Raw genomic sequence first — 17522 nt, 5'->3', positions numbered from 1 at the left:
TTGGAGTTTCCACTTGGTTATTATTTTTTAATGTGCTATTTCAACCCCATCAGGTCACATTTTTTTTCTTTTGCCCCAGGAACCTTTATTCCCCTCTTTTACATTTAAAAAATTTTTTTTGACTGGTTGCTCTTTAGTCCTTCAGCTCCAGAAATGTTACAAAAATATGACTGTTGTAGAAATGGTAGCATCACTCCCGTGCCACTGCCTTGGCTCACATCCTCATTATTTCCTACCTAGGTTATTGCTATAGCCTCCTGACCAATGTTGTGCCCTTGAGTCTCTTCCTGCTTCTAATATATTAGCTTCTCTATCGTCCAACTTCTTGTTGCCACCCTGTTTAAGATCCTTCAGGGCTGTTCATCTCTTATGTTAGAATCCAATCTCCTTATTCAGGAGGTCATGAGGTACCTCTGGGTCCTGCTCCTGCTGGCTTTCTGATGTTATCTCCTACTCTATACCTCTTGCTGTCTTTCCTCTAACCACACTGATCTATGGAAAATCCCTGAAGGTACCCATATGCTCATGTCTCATGACCTTTGCCCAGGTTGTTTCATGCTCTCTTACCCCCTGATCACTTGGAAAACTCCTGCTTATCCATCAAGACTCAGTGTAGGTAGCACTTCTTTTCTGTTACCTTTCCTCCCTCTGCAAAGTTAGTTGCTCCCTTCTACAGCTCCCATAGGAGCCTGCATATACAATTATCAGGGTATTTAGTACATAGTATGATAGGGTTCAATTTTTTTTTTTTTGAGACAGTGTTCTGGGGTCTACGCAGCTGGAGTGTAGTGGCATGATCACAGCTCACTGCAGCATCGACCTCCTGAGCTCAAGTGATCCTCCCATTTCAGCCTCCCAAGTAACTGGGACTACGGGTGTACCATGCCCAGCTAATTGTTTGTAGATATGGTATTCCACTATGTTGCCCAGGTAGATCTCAAACTCCTGAGCTCAAGTGATCCTCCCACCTTAGCCTTTGAAAGTTCTGGGATTACAGGTGTGAGCCACCATGACTGGCAGATATGGTTTAATGCATTTTCTCCTCTATTAGACAGGGAAATCTTTGAAATTAAGATCATAATCATCTTTACACCCCTGGAACTACTAGATAAGTGCTTAATAAATGTTTGTAATTGAAAAAAGTCTGACAAAGTATGATAGTGTGGAAGAGACAGAGGGATAAGCTAAAGTCGCTGATGTAAACAATTCAGATCTGCAAGTTGATAAACCTTTAATAAAACATAATGTAAGGTAAAATAATTTCTGAGATACAAGTATGCCTTGCTTACAAGTAAGGGCCCACAGAGGTAAATTAAAAAACAAGTCCTCCTACTGCTATTTAAAGAAGGAATGGAGAATGTGAAATCTCCTTTCCTTCCTCCTGTCATAAGACTCAGGGTCCATAGTCAGATAATCCGTTTATAAGTTACCTGATCCATTCTCATTCCCTCCCTTCCAACATTTATTTAACGTCTATTTAAAGAGTGTTCCCTGTGTGGCAGGCAAGGCGCTACACGCTGGATAGGACAGTGAGCAAAACACTGTCCCTGTTTTCATAGACCCCAGGTCTAATAGGGGAGAAACAACAACAAAAAATCAAATAAGTTGTCATAGGTGTCACAACAGGGGAAGGAGAAGGTATTTGGGAAGCAGGTGGGGTGGGGGGCACACAAAGATGACCCAGAAGTGCCCTGTAAACTGAGAACTGAAAAACGAGCAGACGGTGAAGATGAAGATCAGCTGGGACTGACTAAGCCTGCAGTGGAACGGCTTATGCAAAGTCCCAGAGCCAACGCTGCATGGGGCCAGAGTAACTAAAAGAGGTTAAAGCTGACTGGAATGTGGAATGGGAGGGGACTAGGCTGGGAGAAGAGGCTGGAGACTTAGAGAGCAGGTCCCTGAGGGTCTGGGTTAGGCCAGACAAGTGGACTGGAGGGGCCTGAGCAGAGGTAGCAAGACCAGCTGGTAGATGAATCTTGTCTACACCGGAGGCAGCAGTGGGTAGAGAGAAGTGAATGTACTTAAGAGATATCTGGTAGGTAGAATAGATAGGCCTTAGTAAGTCTTTTTCTTTCTTCACCTCCAAGTAATCATCTTAATGAGGAGAAAATGGTAGGTCAAAAGGGACTTTAAGTTTTTCTGTAATTTATTTTTTTTTTGAGATGGAGTTTCGCTCTTGTTACCCAGGCTGGAGTGCAATGGCGCGATCTCGGCTCACCGCAACCTTCGCCTCCTGGGTTCAGGCAATTCTCCTGCCTCAGCCTCCTGAGTAGCTGGGATTACAGGCACGCACCACCATGCCCAGCTAATTTTTTTTTGTATCTTTAGTAGAGACGGGGTTTCACCATGTTGACCAGGATGGTCTCGATCTCTTGACCTCGTGATCCACCCGCCTCGGCTTCCCAAAGTGCTGGGATTACAGGCTTGAGCCACCGCGCTCGGCCTGTAATTTTTTAAAAAATGTACTCAGAGCTAGCCAGGGCAACATGGCAAAACACCTCTATGAAAAAATACAAATATATGTATGTATATTAGCTGGTGTGGTGGTGCACACTTGTAGTCCCAGCTACTCCAGAGGCTGAGGTGGGAGGGTCACCTGAGCCTGGGAGGTCAAGGCTACAGTGAGCCATGATTATGCCACTACACTCCAGCCTGGGCAACAAAGTGAGACACTGTCCTCCATCCCTCAGCCCCCCTACAAAATAAAACAAAGGAAAAATGTACTCAGGTATTAGTATCAAAAATTTAATAATAAAAATAAAAGGAAATGTAATTAAGCTGATGTCATGCTTGATCACAGTCCGAGCAACTTTGCATCATGTGTACTTCATTCATGTTCCCAGCTAGCCCTCTGCAAGTCATCTAATCTAAAGGGAGGGCCACTGCCCATGCCCCACACAATTTCCCTCCATCTCCTCTAGGCTGTGGGTGTAGAATTTGTTATTTGGGCAGACTTGAGTTTCCAGTGGCTTGCCAACCATATCAGGACACACTATGGCAGCCTTTCTTCCCTTAAAGGTGTAGAAAACAAAAAAGAAATCTGAAAGGAAATTCTTTATGTGAATATACCTGTCAACTATCTAGTTGATATTAATATCTTTTCTTGAATCTTTTATAGATATAATTGGGCCAACTTTTTTTTTTTTGAGATGGCACCTCACTCTGTCACCCAGGCTGGAGTGTGGTGGTGAGATCTTGACTCACTGCAACCTCCGCCTCCCGGGTTCAAGTGATTCTCCTGCCTCAGCCTTCCAAGTAGCTGGGATTCCAGGAAACTGCCACCATGCCCGGCTAATTTTTGTATTTTTAGTCAAGATGGGGTTTCACCATGTTGGCCAGGCTGGTTTTGAACTCCTGACCTCAAGTGATCCACTTGTCTCGGCTGCCCAAAGAGCTGAGATTACAGGCATGAGCCACTGTGCCCTATGGGCCTACGTATTTTCTTATTTAAGCATTGAAATATCTTTCTTTTTTTCTTTCTCTCTCTCTCTTTCTTTTTCTTTCTTTCTTTCTCTTCTTTCCTTTCTCTCTTTCTTTTATAATTCCTATTGTAAAGTCTGCTCATTGAAGGGTGAATATCAACCAGAACATATAACCTCCAATAATTCTATCTGTCAACGTTGGGTTCTCTGAGACTCTGAGATGTGCATGCAGGAGTGCTCTTGGGATTGGGACCTGTGAGGCTGCAAGGGAAGCAGACTGGATAGAGGGAGACATTGAACTGTAATGCAGTCACGACGGAAGCCTCCTTTGGCAGATCCTCTGATCCTAAGAAGACTCTGAACCTGGGATGCCCTTCAGAGTTGTCCCAAATTAAGGGGGGTAGGCTGTACCTTCATACCTGCCCATCAACCAGTCCAATGGACTCAGGCTGAGGTGGTCATGTTTGACCTTGGGCAAAGTGTCTCTCTTCAACCAAGGACAAGTCCTGGGAGGGGTCTCAGCTAAGAGCTCCCAGCAGATGAAGAGTGAGTCCATCAATCCTAAAGGGGGGATCTGGGTGGCACATCACAGCAAGCACCCACCTCTCTCTTTACTAATAACAAACATTTAAAATTTTCATTTGCATAGAACTGTTGGCATAGGAGCTTTACATACATCACTTCACATAATTTTCATAATGATCCTGTGATACAGATACCAGTAATCTTATTTTTATAAATGGGAAGAGGCTAATCAAGTCAGTGTATGGAGGGTCACATGCAAAATGAAAAGAATCATTCTGGGCTTCTGAGATTTCCACCTCCCTGTATGAGCCATCCAGATTAAGTTCTAGCGAAGTGCCTTATTTCTTGGAAGAGGCTAGCTGCTTGCCCTTCTACTCAGCTCTTGTTAAATCATGTGGATCTGCCTTTAATGAGTAACATGGATGATCTTTTCTTGAAGAACATAACATCAAGCTTTATTAAAAGCTGGAGTATGAGAAATAGTAGTCACAGAACGTTGCCTGAAGGGTGTAGAGCAGCCCCATCAGTTAGTTCTTCATTAGTCTAGTTTTAAGTTGTCGATTGAAATAAACCTTCAGAGAAAGAGCACACACTTGGGTGCTGAAAAATCGAGTGATTACATTACTCCCCCATCCCCTTAAAGTCTGTTCAAAGAAATTGTTTAAAAATTAAGGTAGCATATTAAGTCCACACCTGCCTCTTTTTTAGAGAAAAGGAAGAACTTTCTGAATAAACAAGCCCATTGCTAGAAGGCAGAGAAAGAGGGTGGGTGGTGAGCTGAATCAAACTCCATTCCTAAGGCGTCAAGGTGCTCAGGCTAAACTTGCAGCTTTCCAATAGGAAAACATGCAGTCTAGTAGCTTGTTCTGCTACTAGATTGCCTCAATGAATGTGTAACTGACTAGGTTAGTTAAACAAAAAATCCCAGAAATATTTACCAAGAAGGTAAGATCCAAAAGGAAGGTAGGGAAAGGAAATGTGCTCCTGATCATAAAATGGCTGGTTGATGAGCAAGTCGAGCTTGAAAGCTTATCTCTTTCCTTCCTTCATAAAAGCAACCGAAACACAAACTGGTGCTATTAACAGCATAGTCAGTCCTTAAAGACAACCTGAAAATAGTTCCTAAAATGCCATTCATAACTGTGATTTTGCATCTCAATCACTGGCAGTTTGCAATGACAGTATTTTGTTCAGCAAGATGACGCATATTATAATACTTCAAATAGACACATGCACATGCCCCCCTTCCCCACACAAAACAAATCACCCAGAGGTCATAAAAATGTTTAATTAAGGTTAAGTTCCGCTAGGAGCAAGCAAAAGTTTAACAAGGAAATACATGCTCATTTTACATTTATGTAATTAGGTAATAAGCTCCTTGATGTTATTTTTTATTTCTTCTTGCTTACATGAAGTCTTGTTTCTGAATAGCCCTGGAATCAAAGGTATTTCCTTATCATGAGTTACCAGGTCATACAGGGCCTTACATAATTGTTAGCATTTGATATCTGTAAGCAACCATGTCATCTTTCTACTAACGATTACTCTCTTTCCTCAGAGGCCATGGGAAAGTCCTTTTCAAATACTAGCCCCTTATACTCATTATGTAGAATATATTAACTCTATCCTTCTCTTTCAGATTCAATAACATTAACACCTGATTCAGAATTTGTTTTTACCTCTTCATCCCCTTGTTTCTGAAGAAAATAAAGTGCTAGTTTTGTTCTTGGATGGAGATGTACAACCACCTCCTTTGCAAGCTTTAGTTATGAGCAGGGAAAGAAGAAAAATTTTAGAGAATATCTTTAAGCTAGCTTCCTTGGACTACTAGGTTGGGAATCCCAGTTATTGGATATATTAATTATTTGGTGTCTGGGTTTCTGAGTATGTATTTCCCTCCCAGGACTTGTCCTTGGTTGAAGAGAGACACTTTGCCCAAGGTCAAACACAACCACCTCAGCCTGAGTTTATTGGACTGGTTGATGGGTAGGTATGAAGGCACAGCCTAATTCCCTTAATTTGGGACAACTCTGAAGGGCATCCCAGGTTCAGAGTCCCCTTAGGATCAGAGAATCTGCTGAGGTAGGCTTCTGTTGTGACATTACAGGTCAATGTCTCCCTCTATCCAGTCTGCTTCCCTTGCAGCCTCACAGGTCTCATTCCCAAGAGCACTCTTGCATTACTAGGGAATTATTCAAAGATAGATGAGTCAATTCTAAGACTTTGAAACAGTCAATGCTCATTGAAGCAATTCATCTAAGTTACTCCCTGGGCAGCCCAAACAGGTGAGAAGAGTGGAGATTAGAGGATTTCTGTGCCTGGATACTGGACTAAAGTTGGCATTAGAAAATTAAATATTTCCTTCTGTGGAAGTGAGGCCACTGCTGTTGGCCATTCTTTGGACTCTTTGAGTCCATATTTTTTCCATTTCCTGAGTCCATTCAGGAAACAGCTTAAAAAATAACTGTCATTTAAGTCCAGCCTGCCATTGTTCTTACACTGCAATACCTTTTAATGAAGCTTCTCACTGTGTTAAGCACCTGATCAGAACTGTCTCTGGTGCTCCTTTTGCCTGGAATGGCCCCTCCCCCACTGCACTTGTCCAGCTCAATAGTCTGGACAAGTGCAGTGGGGGAGTGCCCCAAAAAGCCTTCTCTGGACCTCTGCCTGTTTTCCTACAGCACTTGCAGCTCTCCCAGCACACTGAGCACATTATCCTGGGTGTCACAATCATTTGTGTATGTATGTGGTTTAGTTCTTTTATTGGGCTGTAAGATTCTTGAACGAATTCATCTTCTTATTTCTCCATCCCATCATGGCCGAGAGAAAACTAGCTTGTACCTTGTTGGGAATCTCTCCTTTTTTTGGGTGTGTGTGGCCTCCCTTCCCTCTAAATGTTTCTTGCTTTGAGAATCATACTGTTGTACCATCAGTTTTTCTCAATATAATCACAAAAGTTTGGATGACAAGAATTATCCTTGGTCCCAACACTTGTTTTATAATGAAATTCTTGTCTTAGAGCTTTTAATGATGCAATATTTTTGAAAGCTGTTGTAAGCACTTTCGTCTATCACATTGTTTAGAGGTCTAATTTTGTTTTCTGTAACCTTGCAAAACCAGGTCAAAGGCAATCTGGAACATTTTACATCTTATCTGGGACTCAGTTTTGCAACAGAGAGTATCTTTATCTGTTGCTAAAGCCTGTATAAGAATAGTACCTACACTGTGGGAGCCTTGCATGGCTATGTTGAGCTGGGCAGTGTAGACCCTGCCAACGAGCTGATGAAGGGACCTGCAGGAGACCTGGGTTATCTACCCAGAAAAGCTAGTTTTATGATGGTATTAATGCTAGGATAAATGGGAATGGAACAAATGTACTATTTCAGGCCTCTTTTGTATGTTTTTGTAAAATATCCGATATTGTGTGAAATTAAATATGTTTTCCCGTTTTACCCATATTCTGTGTTCAGGAAGTTGTGTGAAAAACTACCGGCTCAGCCACTTGGCTTTTATTAATTATAACTTTGATACAGTTCATATAGTTGAAGACAATTTTTCCATGTGATTACCTAGATCATACCCTGCCCTGAAGAATGATCCTGAAATGTACAACACAGAGAAAATTATATTCTCTGGGAAACAGTGCTGCTGCTTGATTCAAGGAAGTGTTTGTGAATCTTGACTTTCTGTAACTATAGTAAAATTGGAAGGAGTAATTGAGTACTGAAATTCCTGATAGGGTTGAGTACTGTTCAGTTTTATAAAGAGACCCCTAAATTCATAACAACTGGATCAATCCTCATGATAAATGCCTCTGTGCTGGTCCTTTACATATACTGCAGAATTTGACTGACAGATGGAGCTCAAGAGCTCTTACATGCCCACAAGCTCTGGGCTGACATTCAAACTATGGATTCAAACTCACATTTATGTATCATGTTCAAGATGGTGTGATAGAATACACAGTGCCTTGTGAGAAAAAAAAAATCTGGGTTCTCTTTCTACCTTTCTGTTCCTAACTATCTATGTGACCGAGGGCAAGCCATATCATTCCTCTAGGCCTTTGTATATAAAACAGTGGAAAAGCCGGGCTCACGCATGTAATCCCAGCACTTTAGGAGGCCGAGGTGGGCAGATCACGAGGTCAAGAGAGCAAGACCATCCTGTCCAACATGGTGAAACCCCGTCTCTACTAAAAATACAAAAATTAGTCGGGCATGGTGGCATGCACCTATAGTCCCAGTTACTCAGGAGGCTGAGGCAGGAGAATCGCTTGAACCCAGGAGGCAGAAGTTGCAGTAAGCCAAGATTGCGTCATTGCACTTCAGCTTGGTGACAGAGGGAGACTCTGTCTCAAAAAAAAAAAAAAAAAAAAAAAGAAAAAGGGAAACTAGACTAATTGTTTCTCAAAGCCTAGTCCTCAGACCATATGCTTCAAAATCGCCTGGGGTAGGGGTGGGGCTTCTTATAAATATACACATTCCTGGACCCCAACATAGTCTTGCTGAGTCAGCATTTTAGGGGATGGTGCTCAGAAATTTTATGTTTTTGTTTTGAGACAGGGTCTCACTCTATCACCCAGGCCAGAATGTAGTGGCACAGTCACAGCTCACTGGAGCCTCGACCTCCCGGGCTCAAGCAATCCTTTTGCCTCAGCATCCGTAGTAACTTGGACCACAGGTGCTCACCACCATGACCAGCTAATTTTTGTACTTTTTTGTAGAGATGGGTTTTGTCATGTTGCCCAGGCTAGTCTCCAACCACTGGGCTCAAGCGATCCTCCCTCCTCTGCCTCCCATAGCACTGGGATTACAGAAGTGAGCCACAGTGCCTGGCCACAGAAATGTTTTTAAAAGTATGCTTCCCAGGTGATTCTTAGGCTTTTACAGTTTCTTCTGTAAATTTTTTTTGAAGTATAACACATTCATTAAAGTTAGAGGATTATAGGGTTAGTATATCTCTGAGATCCCTTCTAACACCAAAGAATTATAAGAATCAGTCCATTCAACATATTTTCCCAAGGGCATGTTTAGTAAACATGCAACTCTGTTCTAGACTGTAATTTTGCTTCATGTACAGAGGTATCTCAGTGAATTGGAAAAACTGATTTTTTTTTTTCAAATATGTGGCCTATCTCAAAAGTCAGTTAACTATCCAGAGAGTACCTTAGGTCCACTAGAAAGTCTGGTTCGAGTTTAATTTTAATGTAGAAATTTCAATATATTCTCCATGTAAATACACAGCTCTATGGCAGAGAACTGTTGTCTGGGTGGGAAGAGGGTATCTGGTTTTAATTTTAATTCTGACTTTATTATAGAACCAAACTGTATTATGGTCATTTAATCCTGAGCTTCTTTGTCAACAAAACTCCAAATCCTGTGACCTTCCTCTCAGGGGGCCTGGGATACTAAAGAGATAAATAGGATTTAAATGCCTCTTGAACTGGTACAAAGATCGCTGTGTTAATAACTTCCCTCCAAGTAAGCCAGTAAAATAATAGGCTTAGGAGAGTCATCTAGTTACAAAGGAGTGAAGATTTTGCTTTTCTCAGGCAACTAGAAATTAATGGGAATTTTCTTGAAAGGACCATCTCTTCCAAATAATGTAGCCACCTTTAAACTTGGCTTTCTTTTTTCTTTTTTTTTGAGACAGAGTCTCCCTCTATACCCAAGGCTGAAGTGCAGTGGTGTGATCTTGGCTTCCTGCAACCTCTGCTTCCCGGGTTCAAGCGATTCTCCTGCCTCAGCCTCCCAGGAAGCTGGAATTACAAGTGTGCACTACCATGCCCAGCTAATTTTTGTATTTTTTTTTTTTTAGTAGAGACAGGATTTTTGCCATGTTGGCCAGGCTAGTGTTGAGCTCCTAACCTCAAGTGATCTGCCAGCCTTGGCCTTGCAAAGTGCTGGGATTATAGACTAGAGCCACCACATGCAGCCTAAACTTGTCTTTCTGCTTTTAAACTTTTATACAAAGTCTGCATTTTTTGGATTATTTATTTCATGCCACATGAAGCAGGTGTGTAGGTTTCCTGGTTTCTCACAAGTGAATTGACCTTTCATCTTTCTGCGATACTAGGTAATCCACTTAGCTTGCCTAAGTTTCCCCAGCTATGAAATGAAGCGGTAGAGCAAGTGGACACTTGATTCCTTTCAGCACACTTACACTTTATATCCATGTAGAGGAAGACAACAAGATGTAGGAAAGAGTGTGGGCGTGGTGGCTCACACGGGTAATCCCAGCACTTTGGGAGGCCAAGGTGGGTGGATCACTTGATCTCAGGAGTTTGAGACCAGCCTGGGCAACATGGTGAAACCCTGTCTCTACCAAAAATAACAAAAAAATTGGCTGGGCATGGTGGTGCATGTCTGTGGTCCCAGCTACTTGGGAGGCTGAGGTGGGAGGATCGCTTGAACCTGGGAGGCAGAGGTTGCAGTGAGCTGAAATCATGCCACTGCACTCCAGCCTGGGCAACAGACTGAGACCCTGTCAAAGAAACAAACAAAAAAAGACGTAGGAAAGAGCATGGCTTTGAAGTTGGATAGAGCTAGCTTGGAATTTTATGCCTCAGTTTTCCCAAATGTATCACGGTGGTAGTGGTGGTGGGGTAGTGATATGCTATCTCCTGGGGTAATAAAAGCATCTACCATAGGGGTTGGCACCGAAATGCATTCTAGAAAGCTGAGGTTCCTTGGCTCCCTAAACCCCTACTCTGTCACTCAGGTCTTTCAGCCCACACCTGGGTAGGCCTTTTCTTACTGATTGAGAGAAGGAACCCTTGGTCCTTATTCAAGTGCAGAGACAAGCTCTCTGGGACGGAAAAGCCATCAGCCCTGTGAGTAACAGGTTCTCTGTCGCTTCCTGGCCTTGTATCACTTTAACATGAAATTACTATTTCAAGTCTGGCTGAAACATGGCAGGAGGTAACCACAGAACTGAAGGGGTCACTATTGTTATAGATGTGGTGGGGGCTCACAAAGGCCCTGCAGCAGATCCCCAGTATCGTCTCTCTGGGGATCAGGTGGGGTCACCTTTGTTCTGCAGCAAGGGCCAGGGATGCTAACAGCACTTGAGAGCTGGAAGCAACATTGAAGACTGCCTCATTAGAGAGGAGCAAACCAAGGGACAGAGAGAAGTGACTCTCCCATGATCACACGGCTAATCAAGCAGCAGAGGTGAGAAGAGCCCCTCTGAATCCACTAGAGTTCACAGTCAAGACCCTCTGCATTTTAATGCAGATATTATAAGTATTGATTAAGAGCTTGGACTTTGGAGACAGATGGCTGGGCATGAGTCTTCACCTCTCAGGATCTCAGGGTCTCATCTATAAAAGTCCTATAATAAACCCTACCCACTGTGAGGATTGAAAGCCACACTGCCTGTAGAGTGCTCAACACAGAACCTAGCACATAATCAGCTTCCACAACAGGTGGTTCTAAATGATCATTATTTGCGATTCAAGCAAACACTGCCAACCCCTTTTTCTATACCTCCAGTTCCGATCTGAACCTCCCTCTGCGAGCCCCTTACACCACGCTGTGGCTGGTTAGTCAAGGCGCCGAGAAGCCCTGGTGCCAGGGCAGGGCGGTCCTCGGGGCTCACCTGGCGAGGCCAGCAGAACCTTCGCCCCGCAGCACTGGAAGCAGCGCAGCAGGGACTTCGCGCGGATGTTGCAATTGAGGCACGCCATGGCACAGCCCAGCTTGACCAGCCCCAGCCACAGCCACACGTAGGCCGGCTCATTACCCATAAAGAGCGCCACGCAGTCTCCCTGGCGCAGGCCGAGGTGGTCGTGGAGCGCCCGGGCCACCTGGTTGCTGCGCCGGTCCACCTGCGCGTAGGTGAGAGTCTCGTCGCGGAAGAGCAGAAAAGGCTTGTGTGGAGTCTGGCGCGCTTTCTCCAGGAACGCCCGCAGGACTGTGCGCACCGGCCGCCGCTGCCCATAGCTGCGCGTCCGCCGGGCCACGGAGGCCACATGCAAGAAGTAGCTTATGTCCTGGAAGAAATAGGGGCAGCAGAGATTCACCAGGAGCGGCAGGAACAGCAGCCCCGCCAGGACCGTGTAGATGGCGGGCAGCATGACGGCTGCGGGGCGGTCTGTCCCAGCGAGGGCAGAGGGCGCACCCCGGGCGTGCAGCGCGGCGACCGGGTGGGCTCCGGGCGGACTGGCGGGCTGTGCGGGGGCGCACGCTGCGGGACACTGGGCTCGTGAGATCCAAGGGAAGACAGAGCTCCTCCGCTGCACGCACCGCCGCGGGCACCGGCGCAGGTGGAGTAGTGTGCCGGCTGCCTGGGGTTCCGGGTGGGACTCGCCGGTTGAGCCCGCCCCCTCGTGGGGCGCCGCCACCTGCTCTCCCGGCCCGCCCACGCGGTCCTCCCCAGGCTGGGCAGGCGGCCCGGAGGCTCGCCGAGGGCCTCGGCCACCAACCCTGCCCGAAGGTCTGGGGTCAAGTCTGGACTCACTTGCATTGTGACCGAAGTACTTTAACCCTAGGAGCCACGGTTTCTTTAACTGGTGATAAGACGCACTTAGCGGTTGTGAGAATATTAAAAGAAATAATGCAAGCCTGGGGCTATTATTTGTTACCCTAATAGAGTGGCTTATGGAGATGACACTGTTTTTGTTGATGAAGTGCCTTATGACAGTCCTATTATTTCTTAATAGCGGGTACCAGGTGTCTCTGCCAAATCAGAATCTCATCTCTCCTTCCTGGTCCCAAGGGCTTTCTGCCTGGTTTCTCTTTGTTTCTCAGATTTGCTGCCCAGCCGGACTGCCAGGCGGTCTCCTGCAGCGAAGGCTTCAGGGTTGAACAGAAATGCCCACAGCAGTCACGTCTAGCTCATCCCAAGCCCTGCCAGGTGAATGAGGGCAGGACACTCTAACCTAGTTGTCCCTGTCCTGCCGGGGGAAGCCCTAATTTTGTAAGGAGCGGTGCCACACATCACCATGTGGAATAAAGCTTTGGCATTATTTTGATTTAAGATTTTTTTCTGTTAGGTGCCCCCGCTGTTCCTCCATGTTGAAAGTTGGCAAGTGTTGTCAGCACAGTTCGCACATTTACTAAGTGGCTCTGTCGGAGAATAGTATAGCACAGAGGACGTTGAGTAAATGGTATTGGCATTTCTCAAAAAACATTTCTTTTAGAGGAAACGTGAACCTTTCTTTTAATTTGCCTTAGTGCTACTTCTGTACAAAGTGAATACTCAATACTTGCCACTGAGGAGGGTCAGGATCTAAGTAAAGCAGTGTTTTATTTTCACCCTCTCCTGTCTTCCTGCGTTCCTCTATCTTAATTTTGTACGATAAATACAAATAATGAATGCTTACTCCTTCCAGACACACTGCTACGGGCTTCCCTATGTTACATTTTGGGAGCCTCAGTTATTTTTTAAAGGTGGCACTTTCATGCTCATTTAGAGACAAGAAAGGGAAGCTCAGGTGAATTGAGACAGCTAGTAAGTAATTCGTGGGTTTTGGAACTAGTATCTGTTTGGTCTTGGGAAACCAACTCTTAGCTTATGCTTAGCAAATGTATTATGCTGTCCTGTTCTCCAGGTTTCTGTCCATGTCGTGTGTGTGTGTGTGTGTGTGTGTTTGTGTGTGTATGTGTGTGTGTAACACAAAAATGTTTCACATTTTGTTCACATCTAGACCCTCCCCCCCTTTTTAGCCTCCTCTTCTTATCCCTAAAGTAACTGCTCAAGCAACCTTTCCCTTTTCCTGACTTTCTCATCTCTGGTTGCATCATTTCTCTTGGGATGAGGGAGCCTTCATCATCCCTGAGGAGAAGGCAGTAGAATTAACCAAAGTAGAGGGCACGACAGAAACCATTCTCATGTGCACTTCTTTCATGTTGAAGCTCAGAGCCAGCCCTTCCCTTTTCATCCCAATGCCACCCTCATTCATTGATGGCTAGTCACTTCAGTGTGGCCACCTAGACCCCTCTTTTCCTTAAATAGCTACACTCTACCCAGAGTGCTAGATTACCACCAGGGCCCAGTTTTTCCCCTCTTATTCTGAAGATCACTTTAATCTCAGTTGCAAGTAAAAGAAAACAAGACTCAAGCTAGCTGAAGCAGAAGCAGGAATTTAAGCATTAACTGGAGAGTCCCGGGGTAAGAGGTGAAGAATTTTTAGTCTATAGCGTAAATGTGGACACGTGGATTTAGTTTCGCTTTCACTATTTCTCCTCTGCACCTCCTCTGTTCTCATTCAGGCTCTCCCAGTCCAAAGATGGCTGCCAACAGCCCTTAGGGGTACATGCTTTCTGTCTCAACTTCAGAGAGAAATACAAGAATCTTTTTCTTAGGAGTTCTCATTAAAAAAAAAAAAAAAAAATCCCTGACTGTATTATGCCCCCATTCCTGAACCAATGTCTGTGGGTCCTGGGGAAAAAAGGGACTAGTTGTTTTAAGCCAATCAGGGCTCACTCTTGGGGCTGAGGATATAATCAATTGCACCTAGGCCATTTTGTGGAACATTTTAGGGTATTATTAAAAAGTGGGGTTGGGGAGAAGAAATAAATTTTGGGAATCAGCAAATGTCTATAATAAATACCTTCAGATCCTTTGTCCCAATGATTCCAGTTTTGAGCCTGGGACCCAGCTCTATCATGAGGTTAAAAGATGTTGTAGTCTGTTTGGGCGGCTATAATAAAATACTGTAAGCTGTGTAGTTTATAAACAACAGAAATTTCTTTCTCACAGTTCTGGACGCAAGTCTAAGATCAAGGTGCCAGCAGATCTAGTATTTGGTGGAAGCCACTTTCTCATAGATGGTGCCTTCTCACTGTTACCCTTTGGTAGAAGGGACAAATTACCTCTCTGGGGCCTGCTTTATAAGGGCACTAATCCCATTCATGAGGGCTCTGCCCCTATGATCAAATTACTTTACAAAGTCTCTACCTCCTAATACTATCACATTGGGGGTTAGGATTTCAAATGTGTGAATTTTGGAGGGACATGAACATTAAAACCACAGCAGTGGTCTTTCTGGAAATATTGCTGCCATCTTATATCCCCACTGCTCAATTATCTTTAGTGGTTCCCCATTGCTTCCTATTTTCTTCCACCAATGACATCCATAGACAGTTATATTTGTATAGCATACTAAAGCATACCTGGCCTAGAACTAACCAGATGCCCTGGCTTCTGCCTGACTCCTTTGAAAGGTGATCCATAGCTTAGTACATTGGCTGCCCATTCTTGGTACATCTCTTGGGAACCTCTAGTCTATAAAATAAAATTTAAACTTTACTTTCTGGCTCTTGTGACTCTGACTCAAGCTTTCACTATACTCAATTAACAAATATTTTTTGAGTTTCTACTATGAACCAAACATTATTAGATACTAAATATTTTTAAATGGACCAAAACTTAATTCCTGCTCCTTTTCAAGAGAACTTTGTTTTTAGCAATTCTAATCTGGTACACTCCTGAAAATGCCCTGCACCTTCCTCTTTCTACTGGCTTGTTCTTATGCCTTTCCACCTCTGACCATCCTAACCCTGTAAATCTCAGCTCTTCTTTAAGGTAGCAGTTCTTTGATTCCTGCATTTCTTAGTCCAGTAATAGTATATTTTGAAACAAAGTTAGGGACTCAAAAAAAGTAACACCTTCTTAATTTTCTAGTAAAAGCAACCCTCTCCCCCATCACAGTATATTTGTTATTTTATAAAAGAATGACATTTTTGGCACTAAAAAAAGTACACTTGAACTATACGCTTAAAATGGTTAAAATGGTCAATTTTTGTCTTATGCATATTTTACCACAATTTTTAAAACAGTAGCAACCAAAGTATAGCCCTTTCCAAGAAAAGATGAAGACAGTGTTACACCACAACATTTTATATGTGGGGAAGCTGAAGGTCTGTTTGTAAACTTCTTCTACAAACAGACCTTCAGTTTCTCCACATACAAAAAGGACAGAAATTAGCCAAGCATGGTGGCATGCACCTGTAATTCCAGCTACTTGGGAGACTGAGGCAGGAGGGTCACTTGAGCCCAGGAGTTCAAGACTGGACTGGGCAACACAGTGAGACCCCATTTCATGTAAAAAACAAAACAAAACAAAATAATCTTATAAATTCTTGCAAACAGATAAAAATGAAAAAAATTAAAATATTTTTGAATGTAGAAAAGTGCAACTTTTGTCTGGGTTTTTATATAGTATAGAAATTGTTTTATACAAGTTTGTCTATTCAGGAACATAAATTCCACAGTGAAATATGAAGTAGAGATGGATCTTGGACTTTGATATAATTTAGGATTTTGTCAGCACTGATATCTCAGACATGGAAATTCTCCATCCCCATAGCCTCTTCAATGCCCATCACTGACAAACTCCACAAACAAAAAACATCCAGAAAAACAACATCAAATGAACTTAATAAGGCACTAGTTCCAAACCTGGAGAGGTGGAGATATGTGACCTTTCAGACAGAGAATTCAAAATGTCTATTTTGAGAAAGCTTAATGAAATTCAAGATAATACAGAGAAGGAATTCAGAATCCTATCAGATAAATTTTAACAAAGAGATTGAAATGATTAAAAAGAAGCAGAAAATTCAAGGTTGAAAATGCAATCGACATACTGAAAAATACATCAGAGTCTCTTAACAGAAGACTTGATCAAGTAGAATAAAGAATTCATTAGCTTGAAGGCAGGCAGTTTGAAAATACACAGTCAGAAGAAACAATAAAAAAGAAAAAGAATAAAACATGCCTATAAGATGTAGAAAGTAGGCTCAATCTAAGAGTCATTGGCTTTAAGAGGAAATATATAGAGAGAGGTTGGGGTAGAAAGTTTATTCAAGGGAATAATAACAGAAAACTTTCCAAATTTAAAGAAAGATATTAATAAAGTATAAGAAGATATTAATAAATTATAAAAATAAATAAAGATATTAATAAAATATGAGAAGGTTATAGAACACCACGCAGATTTAACCCAAAGAAGACTACCTCAAGGCATGTAATAATCGGACTTCAAAGGTCAAGGGTAAAGAAAGGATCCTAAAAGCAGCAAGAGAAAAGAAACAAATAACATACAAAGGAGCTCCAATACATCTGGTAGCAGACTTTTCAGTGGAAACCTTACACGCCAGAAGAAAGTGGCATGACATGTTTAAAGTGCTGAAGGTTAAAAAAAAAATGTTTTATCCTAGAATAGTATATTCAGTGAAAATATTCTTCAAACATAAAGAAGAAATAAAGACTTTTCAAGACAGACAAATGCTGGGAGACTTCATCAACACAAGACCTGTCCTACAAGAAATGCAAAAAAGAGTTCTTCAATCTGACAGAAAAGAATGTTAATGAGCAATAAGAAATCATCTGAAGGTACAAAACTCACGGAAAAAGCAGGTACAGAGAAAAACATAGAATGTTATTGTATGAAATACTCATGTCAAGCATAAAAAGACTAAAAGATGAACCTATCAAAGATAGGAACTACAACAACTTTTCAAGACATAAACAGCACAATAAGATGTAAATAGAAACAGCAAAAAGGTAAAAAGTGGGGAATAAAGTTGAAGTATAGAGTTTTTATTACTTTTCCCTTTGCTTATTTGTTTG

At 42.9% G+C, this 17522-nt stretch overlaps 1 protein-coding gene across 1 annotated transcript in view; it reads right to left on the bottom strand.

Moving 5' to 3' along the window:
* Nucleotides 1-12225, bottom strand: part of SLC27A2 (solute carrier family 27 member 2) — a 50838-nt gene extending 38613 nt beyond the window's left edge. Inside the window, exon 1 of the mRNA XM_002753471.6 lies at nucleotides 11547-12225. Coding sequence (XP_002753517.1) covers nucleotides 11547-12024 — 478 coding nt within the window. The 5' untranslated portion in view covers nucleotides 12025-12225. The remainder of the gene's footprint in view (nucleotides 1-11546) is intronic.
* Between the last annotated feature and the right edge of the window lie 5297 nt (nucleotides 12226-17522).

The sequence above is a fragment of the Callithrix jacchus genome, chromosome 8 (genome assembly GCF_049354715.1).
Source record: "Callithrix jacchus isolate 240 chromosome 8, calJac240_pri, whole genome shotgun sequence".
In the NCBI taxonomy this organism is placed as follows: Eukaryota; Metazoa; Chordata; class Mammalia; order Primates; family Cebidae; genus Callithrix; species Callithrix jacchus.
Note: the sequence above shows the minus strand (reverse complement) of the source record. Positions and strands in the feature narration are given on the sequence as shown.